Source organism: Suncus etruscus, chromosome 15, assembly GCF_024139225.1.
Source record: "Suncus etruscus isolate mSunEtr1 chromosome 15, mSunEtr1.pri.cur, whole genome shotgun sequence".
Classification (NCBI taxonomy): Eukaryota; Metazoa; Chordata; class Mammalia; order Eulipotyphla; family Soricidae; genus Suncus; species Suncus etruscus.
In genome coordinates, this window is record NC_064862.1 from 19,174,650 (window position 1) to 19,198,823 (window position 24,174).

The 24,174-nt window shown below is 44.5% G+C and overlaps 1 protein-coding gene across 1 annotated transcript; it reads right to left on the bottom strand.

Moving 5' to 3' along the window:
* Positions 1-1,127: 1,127 nt before the first annotated feature.
* On the bottom strand, positions 1,128-22,339 carry LATS1 (large tumor suppressor kinase 1). Its single transcript, XM_049789322.1, is given in 16 exon segments — positions 1,128-1,791; positions 3,836-3,942; positions 4,315-4,497; positions 6,242-6,824; positions 11,519-11,782; positions 11,785-11,925; positions 11,928-12,194; positions 12,196-12,234; positions 12,236-12,547; positions 12,550-12,633; positions 12,635-12,703; positions 12,706-12,761; positions 12,764-12,830; positions 12,832-13,034; positions 18,815-18,962; positions 21,824-22,339. Coding segments are annotated over 16 exon segments (3,384 nt in total). The 5' UTR covers positions 22,175-22,339; the 3' UTR covers positions 1,128-1,281.
* Between the last annotated feature and the right edge of the window lie 1,835 nt (positions 22,340-24,174).

A 24,174-nucleotide genomic window follows, 5' to 3' on the forward strand; every position in this document is an offset into this window, starting at 1 on the left:
CTTGAGCACAGAGCTAGGACTAAGCCCGATGACCTGCTGGTGTGGCCCAATCCAAGAACCAACAACAAATAAATAAGACACCAAAGTGGAAGAAGCAAAACCACCCCAAGAAATATTGTGGGGTCTTGGTTTTTGGTTTCTGGGTCACATCCAGCAGTGCTCGGGGTCACTCCTGGCTCTACGCTCAGAAATTGCTCCTGGCAGGCTCGGGGGACCATATGGAATGCCAGGATTCAAATCACCGTCCTTCTGTATGCAAGGCAACCACCCTATCTCTATGCTATTTCTCCAGCCCCTATAGTTTGCCCTAAAATCAATACTTCACTTCCCTTTCTTTGGGTGAGCGGAATGGGGGGCTACTCTGGCTCTACACACAGGATCACTCCTTGCAGGACCAGGAGACCATGTAAGGCAGAAGCAAGCGCCACTGTACCATCTATCTGGCCTCAGGATTTTACTTTAGGAGTGGGATTGGGCTTCATCAAGTGGTGCCAAGGCTAATTCCGGGCTCTGTGCTTAGGAGTGACCTCTGGCAGTGCTGGGAAGACCTTACCGTGGTGCTGAGGCTCAACCTAGGGTCAGTAAGCACCTTAGCTCATGTGCTCTCTCTCTAGCTCAGAGAGCAATTCTGAAATAAATGCTAGATTAACTATTCCAGAGGAGAAATAGCATCTTTATTTCCTCCTCTGAAAAATAACAGGAAAACTTTAATTACCTTGTGAGCAAACATATTTCAACCCTGTATTTCTTGGTTTCAAGATAAAAATGATACCATTATCACTAGCCTAGGGAATCGTGGTTGAATCAACATGGTGGCTGAATTTCTAGAACTTATTTTGTGCCAAAATCAGATTACCAGAGAAAAAAAAGCTCTTTAACTAAGTATGGGATGTTTTCATATTTGGTTAAAGCAAGATAAAAACTAAAACTGTCTCAGAAAATTTTCCAAAACTTTTAAAATGATGGAGCATATGTACAAAGAGATACCAGACTTTTATACAAAGCACTATTTTTGAGTACTTTAAGTACCAAGAACTGACTATATACTATTCAGCTCATAATTTACTTTATAACAATTTTTCTAAATCACTGATTAAAAAAAAGCTGAAATAAATTAACACTTTAAAAAGAATTTCCCATAATTTAGGAATATTAAATAATGTACACAGAGCTTATCTACCTAGCTCTGTCACACTTGCATATTTTTTTTTTGTCTCAGAGCCTCAAAAAACCCTGGGTCACAGACCTTTTGCAACTTCTTACTACAATGATTTTCTAGTGTTAAACATAAACCAGGTCGCGATTCTTGATCTCTGAGCCTGGGTGCTGGTCGTCTTCATCTGAGTGTTGTTCGGCACCTTGTGAATTAATATATTCATATTCGATAGGCTTTGGGTAGTTATAGGGGTAGCCATTGTCATCAAAGAACCTTCGAAAGGTAAATTCATAGAAAGCATGTTCGGGGTGCTTTCCATTTTTATACCATCCATTTAGAGTGTCATTTACGTTTTCTTCCTCATTTTCATCACTCCATAACTTATCTGGATCGACAGGATCAAAATTAGAAGTATCTGTAGGGTGTGTGATTTTAGGAATGTAGGAAGCAGACTGCTGTCTCAGGTCACTGGAGAAATCAATGGTCTTAAAAAACGGGTGAGCTTTGATTTCATCAGCACCATTCTTGCCTAGGCGGTCCTCTGGTCCTCGGCAAAGCTTAATAATCAGATCAGAGGCTTCAGGACTCAGGTTAGCTTGTGCGGGGATGTGAAGAGATGTTTGCCAGTTGATAACCTTTAAAAACGATTTTTAAAATTTAGAAGTTAAATAAAGAAAACAAAGAATTTCTCCAAATTTCATACCAAAAACTTTTACTGAACTTTTTTTTTTTTTGGGGGGGGCCACACCCAGCGGTGCTCAGGGGTTACTCCTGGCTGTCTGCTCAGAAATAGCTCCTGGCAGGTACGGGGGACCATATGGGACACCGGGATTCGAACCAACCACTTTTGGTCCTGGATCGGCTGCTTGCAAGGCAAACGCAGCTGTGCTATCTCTCCAGACCCCTTTTACTGAACTTTTACTGAGACAAGCAAGAGGACTTAAAGAACAAGCCTTACTAGTCTTTTTCCTGTTGTTCATTGCCTGAATACAGAAATGCAGTAAAGCTTTGCTGTTTTGTTCTGTGGCCAAACTGGCAGCACTGGGGTCCACTCCCACCAAAACACTCAGGAGAGGATTCTGTACAGGGCTCTGGGGATAATGAAGCACCAGAACTGAGCCGACAACTGCTACATACAAAACTTGTGCTCCCCTACTTTGAGTCTTCTCCCTGGTTTATATCAACCTATTTTCCCCTCACCAAGGATCCCACACCAGGCTGTCTCCGATGCAGCAGCACCAAGGAATCAGCTACATGTGAACAACTATGGTCCTCACAAATCCTTACACAATGCAAGCCATGAGAAGCACAACTGGCAGTGCTTTGGGGCTCTAGGCCCAGACCTGGAGGTCCTGGGAAAAGGCCATGAAATACTGGGAACCTAATAGAAAAAATAATAAAGCTGGGAAGAGGCAGTAAGTGACAACCAACCAACTGGAAAAAAAATCTTCATAGCGTATTAAAGGGCCAAAGAGAGCACTCAAAAGGTTACTCTCCATGGAGGTTACTGGCACAGAGGGGGCCCAGGTAAGACGCCCAGCACTACCTGGTTCCCTTGGAGTAGCCTCTGAGCATGCTGGATGTGGACCACATCAAGTGCTGACATTTCTTATGTGACTGAATCATGAGTACAGGGTGAGAGTGAATAAAATGGCTTATTAAAAAAGCATATACTGGGGCCAGAGAGATAACATGGAGGTAAGGAGGTTGCCTTGCATGCAGAAGGACGGCGGTTCGAATCCTGGCATCCCATATGGTTCCTGAGCCTGCCAGGAGCGATTTCTGAGGACAGAGCCAGGAGTAACCCCTGAGCATTGCCGGGTGTGACCCAAAAACAAAACAAAAACAAAAACAAAGAAACAAAAACAAAAAAGCATATACTTTGCAGGTGTGAAAGCCTCAACTCAATTCTTGGCACCACCCCGCATAACCAAGTGTGGTTCTTTTGCCACAAGTGTGTGATCCCCAATTTTAAGTACCGCAGCACCAAAACAAACATGACACCCAATAGCTAACTAGATGGTTTTTTTTGTTTTTATTTTTGTTTTGTTTTTTTTTGTTTTTGGGTCACACCCAGCGGTGCTCAGGGGTTACTCCTGGCTGTCTGCTCAGAAATAACTCCTGGTAGGCACGGGGGACCATATGGGACACCGGGATTCGAACCAACCACCTTTGGTCCTGGATCGGCTGCTTGCAAGGCAAATGCAGCTGTGCTATCTCTCCGGGCCCCCCCCCCCCATTTTTTGTTTTCTTTTGGGCCATACCCGGTGACGCTCAGGGGTTACTCCTGGCTTGGGGGACATTATGGGACACCGGGGGGATTGAACCACAGTCCATCCTAGGGTAGTGCTGGCAAGGCACCCACCTTACCTCTAGTGCCAGCACGCCGGCCCCCTGACTAGATTTTTTTTTTTTGGTTATTTGGGCCACACCCGTTTGATGCTCAGGGGTTACTCCTGGCTATGCGCTCAGAAATCGCTCCTGGCTTGGGGGGACCATATGGGACGCCGGGGATCGAACCGCGGTCTGTCCTATGCTAGTGCTTGCAAGGCAGACACCTTACCTCTAGCGCCACCTTCCGGCCCCATGACTAGATGTTTTAAGAAAAAGACTGTTGAGGAAAGGTCTACGCTATTGGAACCACTTTTTCTGCGGTAGATTCTCTGTCTTATACCTTACCTTCATTTGTGTTTCTAACGGTGTTTGTGCCAAGAAAGGAGGCTGTCCCACCAACATTTCAAAAAGAATCACACCAACACTCCACCAATCACATAACTGGGTATAACCTAAGAGAAGACAGCAGAGTTATACAAAAACTCGTTGAATGCTCAAAATGTATTCAAAATATATACTAAATTACCAATTTGGGTAGTAAAACGAGTAATTTTACTGGCACTTGAATAAGAAGACATACTCTAATTTTTTTTTTTGGGGGGGGGTCACACTCAGCAGTGCTCAGGGGTTACTCCTGGCTCTGTGCTCAGAAGTTGCACAAGCTCAGGGACCATATAGGATGCCAGGAATTAAACCAGTGTCCGTCCTTTTTGGGCAAGGCAAACACCCTGCCACTGTGCTATCACTCCAGCCCCTGAATACTCTACTTTAAACTCCAGCTGGTCTAAAGGTACACTGAAATTATTTGTGAAGCAAATATTTACCTGTCCGTAACAACACTTCCGGGGCAATGTAATTGGGGGTTCCGACCAAAGAATGTGCTAAACATCGCTGATGCTGGCGTGCAGCTCTCCTCTCCAGAGGCTTCAACCTGTCTCCACAGCGGCAGTTGGACGGGTCCCCCCACTCACTACTGAAATCCATGCTGTCTTGCCGGGGATGGTCACCTAAGTAGTAAGGAAGAAAGGGAAGCACAATAACAAAGATAAACCTAAAGCCGATTGATCTGAACATTTTGTTTTGATACAAAGTATGCCAAATGGTTGGAAAGTCTGTAATCCAAGATACAGAAAGTATATGCCTTTATGTTATATGCAAATATTATCAAAGGGACAAGAGCAATAGTGTAGCGGTAGGGCATTTGCCTTGCACACAAATGACCCAGAATGGACTGGGGTTCAATCCCAACACCCCATATGGTCTCACAAAGCCAGGAGTGATTTCTGAGTGCATAACCAGGAGTCACCCCTGAGCATCACCGGGTATGGCCCCAAAACCAAAAACAAAAGAAAATTTATCAGAGATTCAGTAATTTACTCAAAATGGCAATGAGTAATGCAGAGATAGAAATAATTTCTGGACCAAAGAGATAGCACAGCGGTAGGGCATTTGCCTTGCAAGTGCCAACCCAAGACCAACGGTGGTTCAAATCCAGCATTCCATATAGTCCCTCGAGCCTGCCAGGAGTGATTTCTGAGCAGAGAGCCAGAAGGAACTGAGCACCGCTGGATGTAGCCCAAAAACAAAAACAACAACAAAAAGAAGTAATTTCTATGTGGGAGGGGGATCAGAGCAATAGTACAGACAATAGGCATTTGCTTTGCACGTGACGGACCCAGCCAGGTTCGACCCCTAACATCCCTGAGAAGCGCCAGAGTAATCTGAGTACAGAGCCAGGAGTAATCCCTGAGCATCTCCAGGCATGAGCCCAAAAGCAAAATAAAAAACAAAAGCAAAGAGTTTCTGAGTGGGCAGGATAGCTCAACGGCAAAGCATACAAGGACCAAGGTTTGATACTTCATCCTCTTCTAGGTCCCAAGCGCCACCACAAAGGATCCCTGAACACTGCCACATGTGGCCTCAATGCAAAAATATTTTAACTATTTTTCAATCTTGTATTTTTTAAGCACTATTTTTTGGCATGACCCACTGACAAAACCTGAGATGATTAACTCAAAAGATATTACTGATACTAAGCAACCATAAAACTAAGAGTCTTTAAACTGTAAATTTTTGTTTGGTTTGATTTGGTTTGGTTTTGGGTCACACCCATCAGCGCTCAGGGTTTACTCCTGGCTTTGTGCTCAGAAATCGCTCCTCGCAGGCTCGGGGGACCATGTGGAGTGCCGGGATTCGAACCACTGACCCTCTGCATGCAAGGCAAACACCTTACCTCCATACAATCTCTCCAGCCCCTTTTCACTGTAAATTTAAAGACGTCACCCACAATTAGCCACGTTTCAAGCCCGAACCAGGATTTCTGGCCCCATCCAGTGATACACATATAGATATATGCATGCATAGTACAGAGATATTATTTTGCATTTTATATATATATATATATATATATATATATATATATATATATATATATATATATTTTTTTTTTTTTTTTTTTTTTTTTTTTTTTTTTTTTTTTTTGGTTTTTGGGTCACACCCGGCAGTGCTCAGGGGTTACTCCTGGCTGTCTGCTCAGAAATAGCTCCTAGTAGGCTCGGGGGACCATATGGAACACCGGGATTCGAACCAACCACCTTTGGTCCTAGATCGGCTGCTTGCAAGGCAAACGCCGCTGTGCTATCTCTCCGGGCCCTGCATTTTATATCTTACTGCATTAATAAACCATATTATGTTTGTTGTATTAATAAAGCATATTAATCTTTACCCAACAAATTTAATGATTTTACTCACCACTCTGATAATACTTAGAATCATGTGTCCATCGGAAGCCAGTGCAGAGGCCAAAGTCAGTCAATTTAATGTGACCATCACGATCAATCAAAATGTTATCAGGTTTAATATCTCTATGGATAAAACCCATTTTATGAACACTTTCGACTGCACAGGTAAGCTCTGCTATGTAGAATCGTGCCAGGTTTTCTGGAAAGATTCCCATTCTAATCAACAGGCTCATCATATCACCCCCAGGAATGTAATCCATTACAAAATATAAGTTGTCCTTATCTTGAAATGAATAATATAAACGGACTACCCATTCGTTGTCAGCTTCTGCCAGGATATCTCTCTCAGCTTTAACATGAGCAACTTGATTTCGAAGCAGAACATCTTTCTTTCGAAGCGTTTTTGTGGCATACAAAGCCTTAGTGTCTACTTTCCTTGCTAGACATACTTCTCCAAAAGCACCTATTCCTAATGTCTTGATTTTCACAAACATAGACTTGTCCATTTTAGCTCTCTTAAGACGGATGTAATTAGATTCTTTTTGGCAAAGCATCTTTCTCATTTGATCCTGGGCATCTTGAGATAATCCAACCTAGGCAAATAGACTGTATGTTAAATAAGGAAGCATTTTCTAGACTGAATATTAAGAAACAGTTTGGAAGAAATTCAGGCATTGTATTTTAAGGTTAAATGCATAATTTTTAATAAGGCATGTTAGAAATCTAGAATATATTTGAGAAAATTAATGATCAAAAATGCAACTTCAGGGCGAGTTAAGAGATGTGGAAAGTGTATGTATGCAGATTCTGCTGTGGAAAACTTCCTTTCTACTTTTCTCTAAAGGAGCCCTCTAAGAGGACCCCAACATGCAATGACCAAACATCTGCCTATATAATATGCATCCTCCTCTGTCTCTCATGCATATTCACCCAAAAGTAAATGAATAAATGCTTTCAATATGTTTTCTTTGAGAAATACTAGGTCTCAAATTCAAAAGCCTTCTCTATCCCATTTTATTCTTATTTTTTCATCTTTCAGGGACAAGATAGTGAAATGGACAAGGCCTTACACACAGCCAACCTGGGTTCTGTCCTTACATATGGTTCTGCCATTACATATGGCGCCCAAGTGCCCCAGAAGTCATTCTTGAGCCCAGAACCAGGAATAAGCCCTAAGCACTGCCAAAAAATAAACAAATAAAGGGGCTGGAGTGATGGTGCAGTGGTAGGGTGTTTGCCTTGCACACGGCTGACCCAGGACAGACTGAGATTCCATCCCCCAGTGTCCTATATGGTCCCCCGAGCCAGGAGTGATTTCTGAGTGCAGAGCCAGGAGTAACACCTGAGCGTCACCAAGTGTGGGCAAAGAGATAAATTAAAAATAAATAAAATAAAAAATAAAAAACGGGCCGGAGAAATAGCACAGCGGTGTTTGCCTTGCAAGCAACCGATCCAGGACCTAAGGTGGTTGGTTCGAATCCTGGCGTCCCATATGGTCCCCTGTGCCAGCCAGGAGCTATTTCTGAGCAGATAGGCAGGAGTAACCCCTGAGCACCGCCGGGTGTGGCCCAAAAACCAAATAATAATAATAATAATAATAATAATAATAATAATAAAATAAAATATAAACCAAAAAAATAAAAATAAATTAAAACCAAAAGTAAACAAACAGGGGCCGGGCGGTGGCGCTGGAGGTAAGGTGCCTGCCTCGCCTGCGCTAGCCTAGGACGGACCGCGGTTCGATCCCCCGGCGTCCCATATGGTCCCCCAAGAAGCCAGGAGCAACTTCTGAGCGCATAGCCAGGAGTAACCCCTGAGCGTCACAGGGTGTGGCCCAAAAACCAAAAAAAAAAAAAAAAAAAAGTAAACAAACAAATTCATTCCGTACTCATTCAAACCCCTGTGATGCTCAGGGGTTTCTCCTGGTTATGCACTCAGAAATTGCTCCCAGCTTTGGGGAACCATATAGGATGCTAGGGATCAAATCACGGTCCTCCTAGGTTAGCGTGTGCAAAGCAAATGCCCTACCATTGCGCCACCACTCTGGTCCCAGGCTCATTTATTCTTAAAAAATTGGTATATGGGCCCAGAGAGAGAGCACAGCGGCGTTTGCCTTGCAAGCAGCTGATCCAGGACCAAAGATGGTTGGTTCAAGTCCTGGTGTCCCATATGGTCCCCCGTGCCTGCCAGGAGCTATTTTTGAGCAGACAGCCAGGAGTAACCCCTGAGCATCGCCGGGTGTGGCCCAAAAAAAACAAAAAAATAAATAAATAAATTGATATACTAGGAGCCGGAGAGATAGCATGGAGGTAAGGCATTTGCCTTGCATGCAGGATGGTGGTTTGAATTCCGGCATCCCATATGATCCCCTGAGCCTGCCAGGAGCAATTTCTGAGCGTTGAGCCAGGAGTGGCCTGAGTGCTGCTGGGTATGACCCAAAACCCCCTCCCCCAAAAAAAAGGGTATAGTAGGGGCTGGAGCAGCAGTGCAAGTGGTAGGGCATTTGCCTTGCACGCACTCACTTAGGACAGACCACGGTATACTAGACTTGTCTACTGTAACCTAACCAACACTCACTAAAAGACATCCCTTTTTAGGTTTCCAGTGGAAGCTTGCCACTGGGAGTTGGGGATTGTTAAGAGGTCAGGGAACGTACAATAGTGCTCTGGGTGGTAAGGGTAGGGTGTGGTCACTCTGGAGGAGGGCAGTGCTAAAAGGAGACACAAAGGCAGGCTGGGGAGTGGGAAGCAGGAGGAAAAATTGGGACATTGGTGGAGGGAAGTGGATACTGATGGAACACTGTATGCCTGAAACTCAATCATGAATATCTTTGTAATTCACAGTGATTCAATTTCTTTAAAAAGCAGTTCCTTTATCTTTCTATTAGGGTACTGGACTACGGAAGGGCAGAACTCATGCCAACACTACGCAAAATAGGTTTCCTCCTCATCTTGTTTAAAAACAAGCTAGCATTAGATATTTTAGAACTTTTCCAAGAAGTCACTGTGACTTACAGAGATACCAAAAAAAAAAAAAAAAAAAAAGACTTCTAAGTAGACAAGGAAAACCTAGATTTAGAAGGTGAAACAAGTTTGGTTTTTGGCTAATTTTGATTAAGAACTAATTTAAGAGTTTAAATAGAAAAGTAATTTTGTTTGAAAAGTAGAGTCTAATTCTAGAAACGCAAGATTAAAATAAAGACTAGCAACCTCATGCTTCTGTTAGGATGCGCATTTGCATGCAAAATCGTTTAAGAAGAGTGACATGCCAGACTTAGTATAGAACCATTTCTCTTAAAATCTTACTTGCCTACACAGTAATGGAGACTACAGAAGTCAGCAAAGCTTCCAACACCATAAAAGTTTAAATCAGCTATTAGTGAAAGTGAAGAGGAAAAAGGAAAAATAAACTAAGAAAATACATATAGACAGACTTTAGTAAGAAATCCTAAGAGCTAAAATATGAATAAAATACATATTTCATAGCTATTATCTTAGCTAACAAAGTTCAGTTTACAGCATGAATAACAATTCCAAAAGATCACATTTAGAAAAATCATTTTAAAAGAATGGCACTATGGATATTGTGCCTGCCTTCCTGGCAAGCGGCCAACTCAGATTCAATCCCTATCACTTACATGGTCCCTTAACTGGCCAGGAGTGATCCTCTAAGTGCAGAGCCAGGAGTAACCCTTGAGCACCACCAGGTGTGGCCCTAACTAAAAGCTCCAAACCAAAAGGAATAGCTTTCAAAAGTATGTGGAAAAGGGCCAGAGTGATAGCACAGCAAGTAAGGCATTTGCCTTGCACATGACTGACTTAGGCTTGATCCCCAGCATCCCATATGGTCCTCTGAGCCTGCCAAGAGAAATTTTATTGACAGCCAGGAGTAACCCCTGAATGCTGCTGGGTGTGGCCGCCCAAAACAGTATGTGTGGGGCCAGAGTACTAGCAAAGCGGTAGGGCACTTGCTTTGCATATGGTTCAATTTCTGGTGCATCCCATATGGTCCCCCGATCTTGCCAGGAGCGACTTCTGAGCAGAGAGCCAGAACCCCTGAGCACTGCCAGGTAAGACCCCCACACCCCCAAAAAAAAGTATGTGAAAAAATTTTAACATAAATATAAACCTCTCCGAAAAAAAAAAGGGGGGGGTCAGCTGGAGAGATAGCACAGCGGTGTTTGCCTTGCAAGCAGCTGATCCAGGACCTAAGGTGGTTGGTTCGAATCCCATATGGGTTCCCCATGTCTGCCAGGAGCTAGTCTGAACAGAGAGCCAGGAGTAACCCCTGAGTACCGCCAGGTGTGGCCCAAAAACCAAAAACCAAAAAAATAAATAAATAAACCTCTTGAATTTAAAGTTATTAGGAGTCATACTTTAGAACTATACATAAGATAAAAAGAGAGGATAGGGGCCAGAGAATAGCATGAAGGTAGGGCGTTTGCCTTGCATGCAGAAGGACAGTGGTTCTAATTCCAGCATCCCATACGGTCCCCCAAGCCTGCCAGGAGGGATTTCTGAACATAGAGCTAGGAGTAATTTCTGAGTGACAACATGTGTGATCCAAAAACAAAAACAAAAAAAAATACAATATTCAATCTTCTGAGGAGATATATGTAGAATTACATATTAACTAAACTTAAGTGTTGACATATTATTTCCTTTTCACTAGTTTTATAAGTTCTCCAGCACTTTTTCTCAGTCGATATAAAATAAAATTAGAAAGAGACATTTCATGATACTTTCTAATAAAATGTGATTAAAAGGGGCTGGAGTAGCCAGAGAGATAGCGTGGAGGTAGGGCGTTTGTCTTGCAGGCAGAAGGATGATAGTTCGAATCCCAGCATCCCATATGGTCCAGAAATTGCCAGGAGCGATTTCTGAGCACAGAGCTAGGAGTAACCCTTGATTTCTGCCGGGTTTGACCCAAAAAACAAACAAACAAAAAAAAGTCTTAAGCAGATAAAGAAATGGGGTCCAAATATTTCTTATTTTAAATGTTATGAAATAATATATAAAACCTAAAAAGTAGCCTTTATCCCTGCTTCCATAAAGACCTGTTTACCTAAGTGATTCACTGTAAACTTTCATTACAGGAATTTCTGATAAATTTTGAAATACTAAATTGCAATGACAAAAAGTGGTTTCAAGTTCAGTGACCTCTAAATAACTGAAATATATTTAGCTTGAGAAAAACCGTTAAGTAAACATCAATTTTAAAAATATTTTAAAACAAACATCAAGCAGATGGCTGAATATAAAAATACATAATTTTAAAAAGGCTTTACCCGCATCATTTCATTTTCTAACTGCTTTTTGCGATGGAGACGCTGCTGGTGGGATTTGAGCACATTTTCCACGTGTTGTTCCATAAAGAATTTAAATGCCTGAGGAGAGTAACTCTGAATGCGAGATTCCCTTCGCTCTTCATCCTTCTTGTTTTTCCTAACTGTGATGGGTGAAGTTGTAATCTGCTTCTTCTCTTTATCCCCACTCTCTACATTTTCATAACTTTTTTCACCCTCCTCTTCCTTGGGCAAGCTCGGCTGGTCCACTCTTTGTTCGGTTTCCCGCGAGAGTCATACGGTGGAAAAGACGAGTTTGGATGCAGCAGATGCTTGGGGTACGGTGGGGGTGGACCCTGATAGCTGGGGGCATCAGCAACAGGTGGCAGCACCGTCACCACTGGAAGTCGTGGCCTCCGAGAAAGGAATGGACCTGAACAGTCTGAAGGGGCTGTGGTAGCCATGAGGGGTGGGTGGGCGCCAGCGCAGTCTGCAGCTCTCGGGTTCAGCACGCGGGATGTTTTCACGGGCGCTGAATCGGAGCTGGAGTAATGGCAGTGACCGTCGTAGCAGAAGGCTGAGAGTTAGCTGAGTGACTCGCTCTGTTTCCTAAAGGATTGTTGAAAGAATTCGACCTCACTGGTATATTCGGCGGCTGCCAGGTAGGAATTTCGTGCCCCGCTGCACGGGGATGACTGGGCTGGAGCAGATGACGACTGGAGGCCACGTTGTTGGCAGTCCAGGGACATTGATGTTATACAGTTCCATGTTGTGACTATTTCTGTTTGGCACCATCATGGACTGAGGAATGTTTCCATTTGTATAGGAAGGAGCCGTAGCTGGCCCCGATGGCAAAGCAGCAGGGTTCTGCCCATTACCTGGGGCCAGGGGGTACGGTGGGGGTGGCTGCCAACTAACTGGGCCAGCAGGGACTACATTTTGGTGAATCATGAAGTCGGTCTGCCCGCCTCCATTCGGAATGCCAGCTCTGCCAGGCGGGAAGCTGAACTTGGTGGAGCTCTGGCATGATGATTGGGCTGCCTGCCCACCGGAACAGAATTGATGCCTCTCTGTCCCTGGCTGGGGTTCAAGGGGGCCGTGCTCAGCGGTGGTGGAGGGGTAGCCCTCCTGCCAGGCTCCCGGCGGGACAGGAGAGATTCGTGGGATCACATAGTCCATGTTCCCTGAAGTAGCGCTTGGTTCTGAGCGTTGGGTTCCCAGGCAGGGGGTGGTGGGGTGGTGCCCCTGGAGGAGGGGTCTGGCCTCTGGGGGGTGGCGGAGGAGTAACACTCCTCACTTGAGGCGGCGGCGGGGGGGTTCACTCTCTGACCGTTGCTGGGGTGAGCAAATGCTGCTATCCCAGACCCTGACAAAGGTCTACCCACGTCTGGCTGTGCGCTGGGACTTTCAGAGTGATAGGCCATGTTTTCTCCAAGTGGCGGACCATGCCTCTGAGGAACCAAGGATTCCTTCGAGCCTTTCCAGCTTTGTTTGCGGTTAACTGGTTGTTGTACATTCCCTAAATTTATAAGACAAGGGAGGATGTTAATTCTCATACTATTAAGTGACTGGCTTTTAAACATTAAAATAATCCAACAATTTAGTCATACAGTTAAAATTTTCAACTCCACATTGCCTTCTCGTAGCTCTACATTCAAAAGACACCAAAGGATGCTCACCTCTATTCCTTAGAAACCAGTTTCCTTCTTTATTGATAACACAGAGCCAGAGAAAGCACAGGAGCTATGTCTGCATGTGGCTGTGGTGACCACAACCCTGGGTTAAACCTCCAGCACTACATTTGGGCTCGTGAGCACTGCTGGGGGTCACTCCTATCTACAGAGCCAGAAATAGCTCCTGAGCACCACGAGGTATGATCCCCACCTCCCCACCCCACCCCACCCCCGAAAAGATAATGTCATCAGTATTTTGTTTTTTGGGATCACGCCCAGAGGTATACAGGTGTTATTCCTGGCTCTGCACTCAGAAATCCCTCCTGGCAGGCACCAGGGACCATACGGGTTACCAGGATTCAAACCACCATCTGTCCTGGATTGGCTTCATACAAAGCAAATGCCCGACAGCTGTGCTATCTCCTAGGCCAGTCATCAGTATTTTGGAGAGAGACACAGTAAATAGTGTATCTCCAAGGACCAGAAAGATAGCAGAGATTAAGGTGCTTGCCTTTCGGGTAGCTGATCCTGGGCTCTTCTCTGAAACTACATATGCTTCACTGAGCACTCTTCAAGAGTAACTCCTGAGGGGCCAGAGCGATAGCAGAGAGGGTAGGGCATTTGCCTTGCACACAGCCAACCCAGGTTCAATCCCCTGTAACCCATATGATCCTTGAGCCTGCCAAGAGCAAATTTTGAGCACAGAGCCAGCAGTAATCTGAGTGCCAGATGTGGCAAAAAAAAAAAAAAAAAACCCTCAGTAGAACCAGAAGTAAGCACTAAGCAAAGCTGTATGTGGCCCAAACATTCCTCACCCCAAAAATCCATATACCTCAGGATAGATAAAGATCCCTTTTTGGGGCCAGAGAGATAGCACAGCGGTGTTTGACTTGCAAGTAGCCTACCCAGGACCTAAGGTGGTTATTTCAAATCCCGGCGTCCCATATGGTCCCCCGTGCCTGCCAGGAGCTATTTCTGAGCAGACAGCCAGAGGTAATCCCTGAGCGCCACCGGGTGTGGCCCAAAAACCAAAACCAAACCAAAACAAAACAAAACAAAGAAAGAAAGATCCCTTTCATAGGCGGGGAAATAAAAATACATGGTAAGGAAGAGCCCGGAGCAGTGGAGCAAGTGGCAGGGTGTTTGTCTTGCACGCGCTAACCTAGATCAATCCCCCAACATCCTGTATGGTCCCCCAAGCCAGGAGCGATTTCTGAGCACAGAGCCAGGAGTAACCTCTGAGCATCACTGGGTGTGGCCCAAAAAGCAAAATAAATAAATAAAAGAGAAAAAAAAAAAAGAAAAATACATGGTAAGGGAGCAACAAATGGCCAAGGGCAATATACTGGAGTTGATTCACTGAATTGCCTTTACCTGCTGGGTGAGGGGGATGTCTTGCAATAAAGATAGAGGAAAATGGACACTGACATGAAGCTATCACTAATTATATTGTAAGTAATGTTACATCAATACAGGCTATTGAGCCTGACACGTGTGTGTGTGTGTGTGTGTGTGTGTGTGTTGAGCCTGACATATGTGTGTGTGTGTGTGTGTGTGTGTTTGTGTGTGTGTGTGTTTTAGGTCACACCCAGCAGCCCTCAGGGTTTATTCCTGGCTTTTCCTCTCAGAAATCGCTCCTGGCAGGCTCGGAGGATCATATGGGATACTGGGATTTGAACCACTGTCCTTCTGTGTGAAAGGCAAACGCCTTTCCTCCATGCTATCTCTCCAGCCCAGGACCTGACTTTTATCACTAAAAAATTGAAATTCTGGGGCCGGTTCGATCCCCAGGAGTTCCATATGGTCCCCCCAAGCCAGGGGCAATTTCTGAGTGCTTAGCCAGGAGTAACCCCTGAGCATCAAACGGGTGTGGCCCAAAAAACAAAACAAAAAAAAAAAAAATTGAAATTCTTCTTTTAAGACACATCATTTAATCCAGAATGATAGTACAGCAGGTAGGGTGCTTGCCTTGTAAGCAACTGACTGGGTCAGAGCCCCAGTATAGCATATATCCCAGAACCTCCCAGAAGTGACTCCTGATCATCAAGCCAGGAGTAACCCCTCAGTATCACTGGGTGTGACCAAAAACACAAAAACGTATGAACAAAAAGACCAAAGACATATTATTAATGTTTCTTCACTTAAGAGAAGTGTTGAGGGAGGGAATGACACAAGGGAGAGAAAGGAGTGACTAGGAATTAAGCCCAGTAAGTTTACTCAAGTTTACTTCGTGAGCCAGCAGTAGCCACCAGTTACACATCCCTGCCCTAAGCACCAAGCTACTGTATATGCTCAAGTATAAGCTGCCCCCAATTTTACCCTAAAAACTGGGGAAACGGTGACTCGAATATAAGCCGAGGTGGAAAATGCAGCAGCATTTTCTGGCAAATTTCAAAAATAAAGATTTATACCCAAAACAATTACAATAATTGAGGAATCAGTAGGTTAAATGTTTTTCAATATTTATTGCTAAAGAAAAACTGTAAACTGGGCCCGGAGAGATAGCACAGCGGCGTTTGCCTTGCAAGCAGCCGATCCAGGACCAAAGAAGGTGGTTTTGAATCCCGGTGTCCCATATGGTCCCCTGTGCCTGCCAGGAGCTATTTCTTTTTTTTTTTTTTTTTTTTTTTTTGGTTTTTTGGGCCACACCCTGTGACGCTCAGGGGTTACTCCTGGCTATGCGCTCAGAAGTTGCTCCTGGCTTCTTGGGGGACCATATGGGACGCCGGGGGATCGAACCGCGGTCCGTCCTAGGCTAGCGCAGGCAAGGCAGGCACCTTACCTCCAGCGCCACCGCCCGGCCCCGCCAGGAGCTATTTCTGAGCAGACAGCCAGAAGTAACCCCTGAGCACCGGTGGGTGCGGCCCAAAAACCAAAAGAAAAACTGTAAACTAGCAACAACTTTAAAACTTTAAATAAGGGGCCGGCGAGGTGGCACTAGAGGTAAGGTGTCTGCCTTACAAGCGCTAGCCAAGGAAAGGACCACGGTTCGATCCCCCGGTGTCCCATATGGTCCCCCCAAGCCAGGGGCAATTTCTGAGCGCGTAGCCAGGAGTAACCCCTGAGCATCTAACGGGTGTGGCCCAAAAAAAAACAAAACAAACAAACAAAAAAAAAGAATTTAAAAAAAAAAACTTTAAATAAAGTGCAGAAAACTGTAGCTTAAAAGATAATCAAGCTAAATCACAAAGGGTTTTGGCATGATTTCTGGGCAAATCAACACTTTGGGAAAGGCAGGCAAGTGCTCATGGGCATCAGGCACAGTGGCCCCTGCTGAGAGTGAGTTGAGGTAAGTGTCATCATCTCTCACACTCAGGTTCTAGCAGTTCAAGTGGAAGCTGCTGCCACCCATGCGTGTCCACCATCCCTACTGTTCTGCACGTCTTCTGCACGTTCTAGAAAATTCTGTGTGTAACTGTTCTCCACTTCCCAAACCCTTCTACTCCTATGCTCTAGACATGACATGCTCTCTGCAATCTGTTAAGAGTTTTACTTAAAATTAACTGGGGCCAGAGAGATAGTGCAGTGGGAAGGGCGCTTGCCTTGTACATGTGGTCAAGCCCACCAAGAGGGATTCCTGAGCACAGAGCCAGGAATAAGCCCTGAGCACCACAGGGTATAGCCTAAAGAGAAAAAGCTAAACAAAACAAGAAAAATATTGTTTTCCCTTGAACATAAATAAATCTTTGCTTGCTTCTTTCCACTCTGGAGAAACTTTGAACACAGATTACTCTCTCCTCTCACATCTTTCTCAGTAAATGCTATTCAATAAAACTAATTTTGTGGGGGCCAGAGAGATAGCATGGAGGTAAGGCATTTGCTTGCATGCAGAAGGACGGTGGTTCGAATCCTGGCATCCCATATGGTCCCATGAGCCTGCCAGGAGCGATTTCTGAGCGTAGAGCCAGGAGTAACCCTGAGCGCTACCGGGTATGACCCATAAACCAAAAATAATAGTAATAATTTTGTGGGGAACCAGAGAGATAGCATGGAGGTACGGCGTTTGCCTTGCATGCAGGAGGATGGTGGTTTGAGTCCCAGCATCCCATATGGTCCCCTGAGCCTTCCAAGAACAATTTCTAAGCGTAGAGCCAGGAGTAACCCCTGAGCGCTGCTGGGTGTGACCTCAAAAACAAAAACTATTTTTGTGGGCCAGAGCGATAGCACAACAGTAGGGTATTTGCCTTGCATGAGGCCAACCAGGATGGACCCAGGTTTAATTCCCAGCATCCCATATGGTCCCCTGAGCCTGCCAGGGGTGATTCCTGAGAGAAGAGCCAAAAGTAACCCGAGCGTCAAAATGTGTGGCTTCCACCCCCCCCCCAAAAAAATGTTTGTGGAGCAGAGCGATAGCACAACGGGTAGGTTGCTTGCTTTGCATTGTGGCTGATCCAGGTTTAAGACCTGGCATCCCATACAGTCCCAAGTCACCAGGCGTGATTCCTGACTGTAGAACTAAGTGTAGCACCCAAGTATCACTGGGTGTGCCCTCCCCAAAAAAGATTTTGCTTTACTTTGGAAAAAACATATTGCATTTCCAGATAATCAATTAAATAATTTTCAACCTAGACTTATTGGTCAACAGGAATGTTTCTGAAACATAAGGACTCACCCTCAAATTGATTTTAAAATCCTTTTTTTTTTTTTTTTTGGTTTTTGGTTTTTGGGCCATACCCGGTGACGCTCAGGGGTTACTTCTGGCTATATGCTCAGAAATCACTCCTGGCTTGGGGGATCATATGGGACGCCGGGGGATCGAACGACAGTCCGTCCTAGGCTAGCGCTGGCAAGGCAGACACCTTACCTCTAGCACCACCGCGCCGGCCCAAATCCTTTTTTATAAAAAATAAAACTATGGACTGGAGTTGGCTCATGGCCAACCAGGGTTTTAGCACCAACATTCCATATGATCCCTTGGGAACCAACAAGATAAATTCTTGAGTGTAGAGCCAGGAGTAACTTGTAGCCAAAAACAAAAACAAAAACTAAACAAAATACTAATTTGGGGAGGGGCTTTTATTTTTTTAATTTAAGCACCATGATTACAAACATGATTGTATTTGGTTTACAGTCACAAACAGAACATCCCCCTTCACCAGAGTAACATTCTCCTGGGGAGGGACTTTCAAAGTGGTGCTCAGGGTGCATTGGGCTACTCCCAGTGACAAGGGCTACTCCTAATGATAATCGGCCATCTGGGCCCATGATTTAATGCCAAGGCCTGCAGACCTGCAGCTGCTTTATATCTGCAGTACTGAGGACCACTGGGGCCTTCCTGGTGTTGTTTGGGATCAATGTGGTCCAGAAATCAAACCCAAATCAGGTGCATGCAAGGCACGGTCACTAATCACCATACATCTCTCTCCCTGCCCTGTCTGTCATTCAGTTTAAAATAACATGTTAATGCTGCTACCATAATTGGAGACAATCACCTTTAGAGGAATGCTTTTGACAATTTTTAGGTGTAAAGATTTGATATACTTAAAGATTTTAGTGGAGGTGCTAAATCAAGTGCCTATACATTCAAGGCAAGTGCTCTACCTCTGAGCCACATCCCCAGTCCAATATAAATATTTAAGAACCATGTTATAAAAGAAGAGTCAGAAGAAAATGTCTGATTAATCACCTGGTTTTAAGCTGGTGTTTATAGGCCTGGCAGCTGCTGCAGCCGTCTGTTCCCATCGAGGATCATGGTAACTCATTTTACTAATGAATTCAATCGCAGCATCTATACTTCTGTTATTAGTTTTTTGAAGAGCTTGTATAACCATATCCTAATGTAAAATTTAAAAGAGAAACAAACTTAAGATTTTGTAATTAGTAAGAGGAAAAGACCTCTATGTCACAAGAAAAATATACAAATAAGACAAACAGAGCCCCAAACTATATCAATTTCTTTATTATAAATTCTTTATTGCCTCAAATTATTAAAGAAAACAATAGTCTCAAATCCTTCAAATTAATCTTTTGTATTTTCACTTCAATCTATTGAAGATTACTATTTTCCTTTAGGATTAATTTATGGTACAATCACAGCAATTATCCTTCCTTCCTTCATTCCTTCCTTCCTCCCATCCTCCCTGCCTACCTCCCCCCCCCCCTTCTTTCCTTTTTTTTTTGCTTTATTTTTGGGTTACAGCCAAGGATATCAGGAGTTACACCTGGCTCTATGCTCAAGAATTAAGCCTGGTCGTGCTCAGTGAACCATATGAAATGCTGGCAATCAAACTGAAGGTGGCTGCATGCAACACCCTACCTGTTGTACTACCACGCTGGCCTTATTTCTCTTAACTCTATTTCTCTTAACTCTATTCTTATATAAAAACTTGTATAACAAACTTCGATTGTTAAAATAATATCAGTTAAAATACTAGAAACTGTTTTAAATCATGAAAAGACTTTATTGAGTCCTTTGGCTCTGTATTCCAGTACAAGGGCCAAGTTGCTTTAAGTAAAAGGCTAAGTTGCTTTAAATTCTATCCTACATAGTCAGAGAACTTTGTTTACAAGTCACAAAATAGGGGCTGGAGAGACAACACAGTGGTAGGGCGTTTGCCGTGCAAGCAGCCGCCCCAGGATGGACCTGGGTTCGATTCCCGGCATCCCATATGGTCCCTCAAGCTTGCCAAGAACCAATTTCTGAGCACAGAGCCAGGAGTAAATCCTGAGCACCGCCAGGTGTGGCCCCAAAACAACAAAAAAAATACAAGTCACGGGGCCAAAGAGAACATGGAGGTAGGGCGGTTGCCTTGTATGCAGAAGGATGGTGGTTCAAATCCTGGCATCCCATATGGTCCCCTGAGCCTGCCAGGAGCGATTTCTGAGCGTAGAGTCAGGAGTGGCCCTTGAGCATTGCTGGGTGTGACCCTCCCAAAACAAACAAACAAACAAACAAAAATAATAAGAATTTGGCAGAGCCAGAGTAATAACACAGAGGGATACTGGGTAGGGCATTTGCTTTCATGCAGCCAACCCACGCTAAATCCCTGTCATCCTATATAATCTGCCCAAGGCTGCCAGGAGTGATTTTCTGAGCTCAGAGTCAGATGTAAACTTTTTTTTTTTTTTCTTTTCAGGTCATACTCAGCAGCGCTCAGGGTTTACTCCTGACTCTACGCTCAGAAATCGTTCCTGGCAGGCTCGGGGGACCATATGGGATGCCAGTATTCTAACCACCGACTTTCTGCATGCTAGGCAAACACCTTACCGCCATGCTATCACTCCGGCCCCAAGATGTAAACCCTTGAGCACTGCCAAGGTGTGACACAAAAATAAAAAATTTTTTGAGAAGGTTGGAAAGATAGTACAGCAAGAGCTTGCTTTTCATGCAGTTGCCCCGGCACACATGGTAGGTCTCTGAGCACCGCCAGGAATGATTCCTGAATGCAGAAACAGGAATAAGAAGAGTGTGACCCAAATACAAACAAAAAGAAAAAAAAATAGAGATTGGAATTTAACAGTGAAGTTTCCTGAAATCTCTATTTAGCCCTGCTCAAATGTCCTGAGATCAGAAACTATCCTTTCTCTGCTGTAGAACCTTAAAACCAAAAAAATAATAAGACACTAATAAAACTGTGCATATTATACTTTCCTAACAGAATATACAAATTTGTTTATATGGTTAAATTCACTCAAATGAATTTTTTTTTAGTTTTTGAGTCACACCTGGCAGCACTCAGGAGTTACTCCTGGCACTGCACTCAGAATCATTCCTGGGAGGCACGGGGGACTATATTGGGATGCCAGGATTTGAACTACCATCCATCCTGAATCAGCTGCGTGCAAGGCAAATGCCCAACCACTACGCTATCCTTTAAAGCCCCTCAAATGAATTCTTAAGAAATGACACAAATCATTTTGGGCTGGAGAAATGGTGCAAGGATAGAGATGCCTGTCTTGTATGAAGCTGACGTTGCTGACCCATAGGTCCAAGTACCACCAGGAATGAGCCCTGTGCACAGTCAGATACGGCCAGAAACCAAAAGGAAAACAAATGAGATTACATTAAAAAATAAACTGTTAGGGGCCAAAGAACACAGCGGTAGGGCATTTGCCTTGCACATGTCCAGCCCAGGATGGACCCTGGTTGGAATCCCAGCATCCCATGTGGTCCCTCAAGCCTGCCAGGAGTGACTTCTGAGTGCAGAGCCAGGAGTAACCCCTGAGCACCACCAGGTATGACCCAAAAGCCAAAAAAAAAAAAGTTACATGATAATTTAACACCTTCATTTTGCCTTGAAAAAATTCTTACCTCATGGGGCTCGAAAGATAACACAGAGGTAGGGCGTTTGCCTTACAAACAGCCGATTCAGGGCATCCCATATGGTCCCCCAAGCCTGGCAGGGGTGATTTCTGAGCACAGAACCAAGAGTAACCCCTGAGCACCACTGGTGTGACCCCAAAATAAAACAAAATAAAAATCTTACCTCGGGGCCGGGCGGTGGTGCTGGAGGTAAGGTGCCTGCCTTGCCTGCGCTAGCCTAGGACGAACCGAGGTTCGATCCTCCGTCCCATATGGTCCCCATATGTTGCCAGGAGCAACTTCTGAGCGCATAGCCAGGAGTAACCCCTGAGCGTCACAGGGTGTGGCCCAAAAACCAAAAAAAAAAAAAAAAAAAAAAAAAAAAAATCTTACCTCATCAAATCCAGCAGCTTGTAAGTCTTGAAGCATCTGTGGGTTGACTTCGGAAGGACACCGGGAGGACAAACTTGTTTCATTTGCAAATGGCAATAGAGAGTTCCGAATTTCTAGCAAGGCTTTATGGTGCATCCCAAATTTAGGCGGATTCCTGACTTGTCGAGGGTCTTCAGTTAGCATTTTATTCACACTATGCTCAGCCTTAGCCGCATCTGATGGCTTGGATAAATTTCTAAGGGATTCCCGAATTTCTTGCAACATTTGCCGGCTGCTGCCAGTGTAGTTACTGGCAGGAAAGGTCTTAGGCCTCATCTGTCTATAACCTTCTGGCTTTTCACTCCTCTTCATGAAAACATCTATATGTATATCATCCACACAGAGGATTTAAGGGCTCTGTCCTGAGCCAAATAAAATAGGTCCTTCACAGAAGCTCCAGGAACCTTTACAAGCTATATGATTGATCCTACAAAGAAAAAAGAGGAAATTAAAAGTTTTTTGTTTTGTTTTTTTTTGTTTGTTTGTTTGTTTGGGGGTCACACCCGGCAGCACTCAGGGGTTACTCCTGGCTCTATGCTCAGAAATCGCTCCTGGCAGGCTCGGGGGACCATGTGGGATGCCGGGATTCAAACCACTGTTCTTCTGCATGCAAGGCAAATGCCTTACCTCCATGCTATCTCTCAGGCCCTGGAAATTAAAGTTTTTTTTTTTTGTTTTTCTTTTTTGGTTTTTTTTTTTTTGTGTGTGTGTGGTTTTTTGGGTCACACCTGGCAGTGCTCAGGGGTTATTTCTGGCTCCAGGCTCAGAAATTGCTCCTGGCAGGCACAGGGGACCATATGGGGCGCCGGAATTCGAACTGATGACCTCCTGCATGAAAGGCAAACGCCTTACCTCCATGCTATCTCTCCGGTCCCGGAAATTAAAGTTTTAATGAAATTAACTGATAGAGCTATATAAGAACTGGGGAATGGGGAGCTTGGGAGGAGAAAGAACCCTGCTAATATAGGAATTAGAGATCTGATGTCAGTTCTGCCTTATTTTATTTTGGGGCCACTCCCAGTGAGGCTCAGAGGTTACTCCTAACTTCTGCTCAGAAATCACTCCTGGCAGGCTTGGGGGACCATATGGGATGCCAGGGATCAAACCCAGGTCGGCTGTGTGCAAGGCAAATGCCCTACCCACTGCTGTGTGCTAAGCAAGCGCCCTACCCGTTATGCTCTCTCTCAAACCCAGGAGTAATTACTGAGAGCTATGAGTGTGATCTCAAAACAACAGGAAAAAAAAAAAGTTAAGGATCTTGAAATGGGACGATCGCCATGGAACATCCAAATGAGCATACATGCAATTCAAGTGTCTTTATGAGATGCAGAAGGAGAAGTGAAACTCAGATTTGATATTCAAAGAGGTGAAAACAACGTGGAGGCAGTCTAAGGTGCGTGCCCAGAGGCTTAGGCATGCTGGTTGATGACCAGCAACTGCTGGGCTTTGGGCCTCCAGAGCTGTGAGGGAACAGATGTAAACAGATATTGTTTACAGTCATCAACTCTGGGCTAGAGAGTAAGAGAGCAGGTAGAGCATTTGCCTTGTAAGCTGCAGATCTGGTTTGATTCTCAACACCACACATGGTCCCCGAGGTGTGGTGTGGTCCCAATACAAAAGAAGCTGTCTTCGAACAATTCAAGTTCAAATTAGAAAAAGCCTTGACTGAAGTGTTGAGAAAGTACCGGAATCAAGGTACCTATTTTGTATGCAGGCAGACTCTGGTTTGATCCCTCATACTGCATGATCACCCAAGAACCAAAAGGGACCCCAGAGTACAAATCCTGATTATTCAAAATTTAAAATCTATGGGCTCCCCAAGTTCTATGAAAGATGGTTGAGGAAAACTCACATAATTCCAAGAGGGAAACGTCTCCCAAAGTTCATACTTCACTCCCACACACTGTTCACAGCAGAAAAAGAATAGCTAGGAGTGTCTCAGGGAACAGTGGCCAAGGGACAAAGAGAATAAAAAGGATTATAGGGTTAGGGTCACTGAGAGTAACAGGACCAGGAAAATGGCTCAAGTGTTGAAGCACTTGTACATTGGAGTCCCAATTTCAGATCTCTGCACTGCATGGTCCCACAGTTCCTCAAAGATAAATGAATGGGGTTGGAGAGATGGCATGGAGATAGGGCATTTGCCTTGCATGCAGAAGGGCAGTGGTTCGAATCCCGGCGTCCCATATGGTCCCCCGAGCCTGTCAGGAGCAATTTCTGAGCGTAGAGCCAGATTTCTGAGTGCTGCCCGGTGTGACCCAAAACCAAAAAAAAAAAAAAAAAAAAAAGATAAATGAATCAAGGTCCTCAAG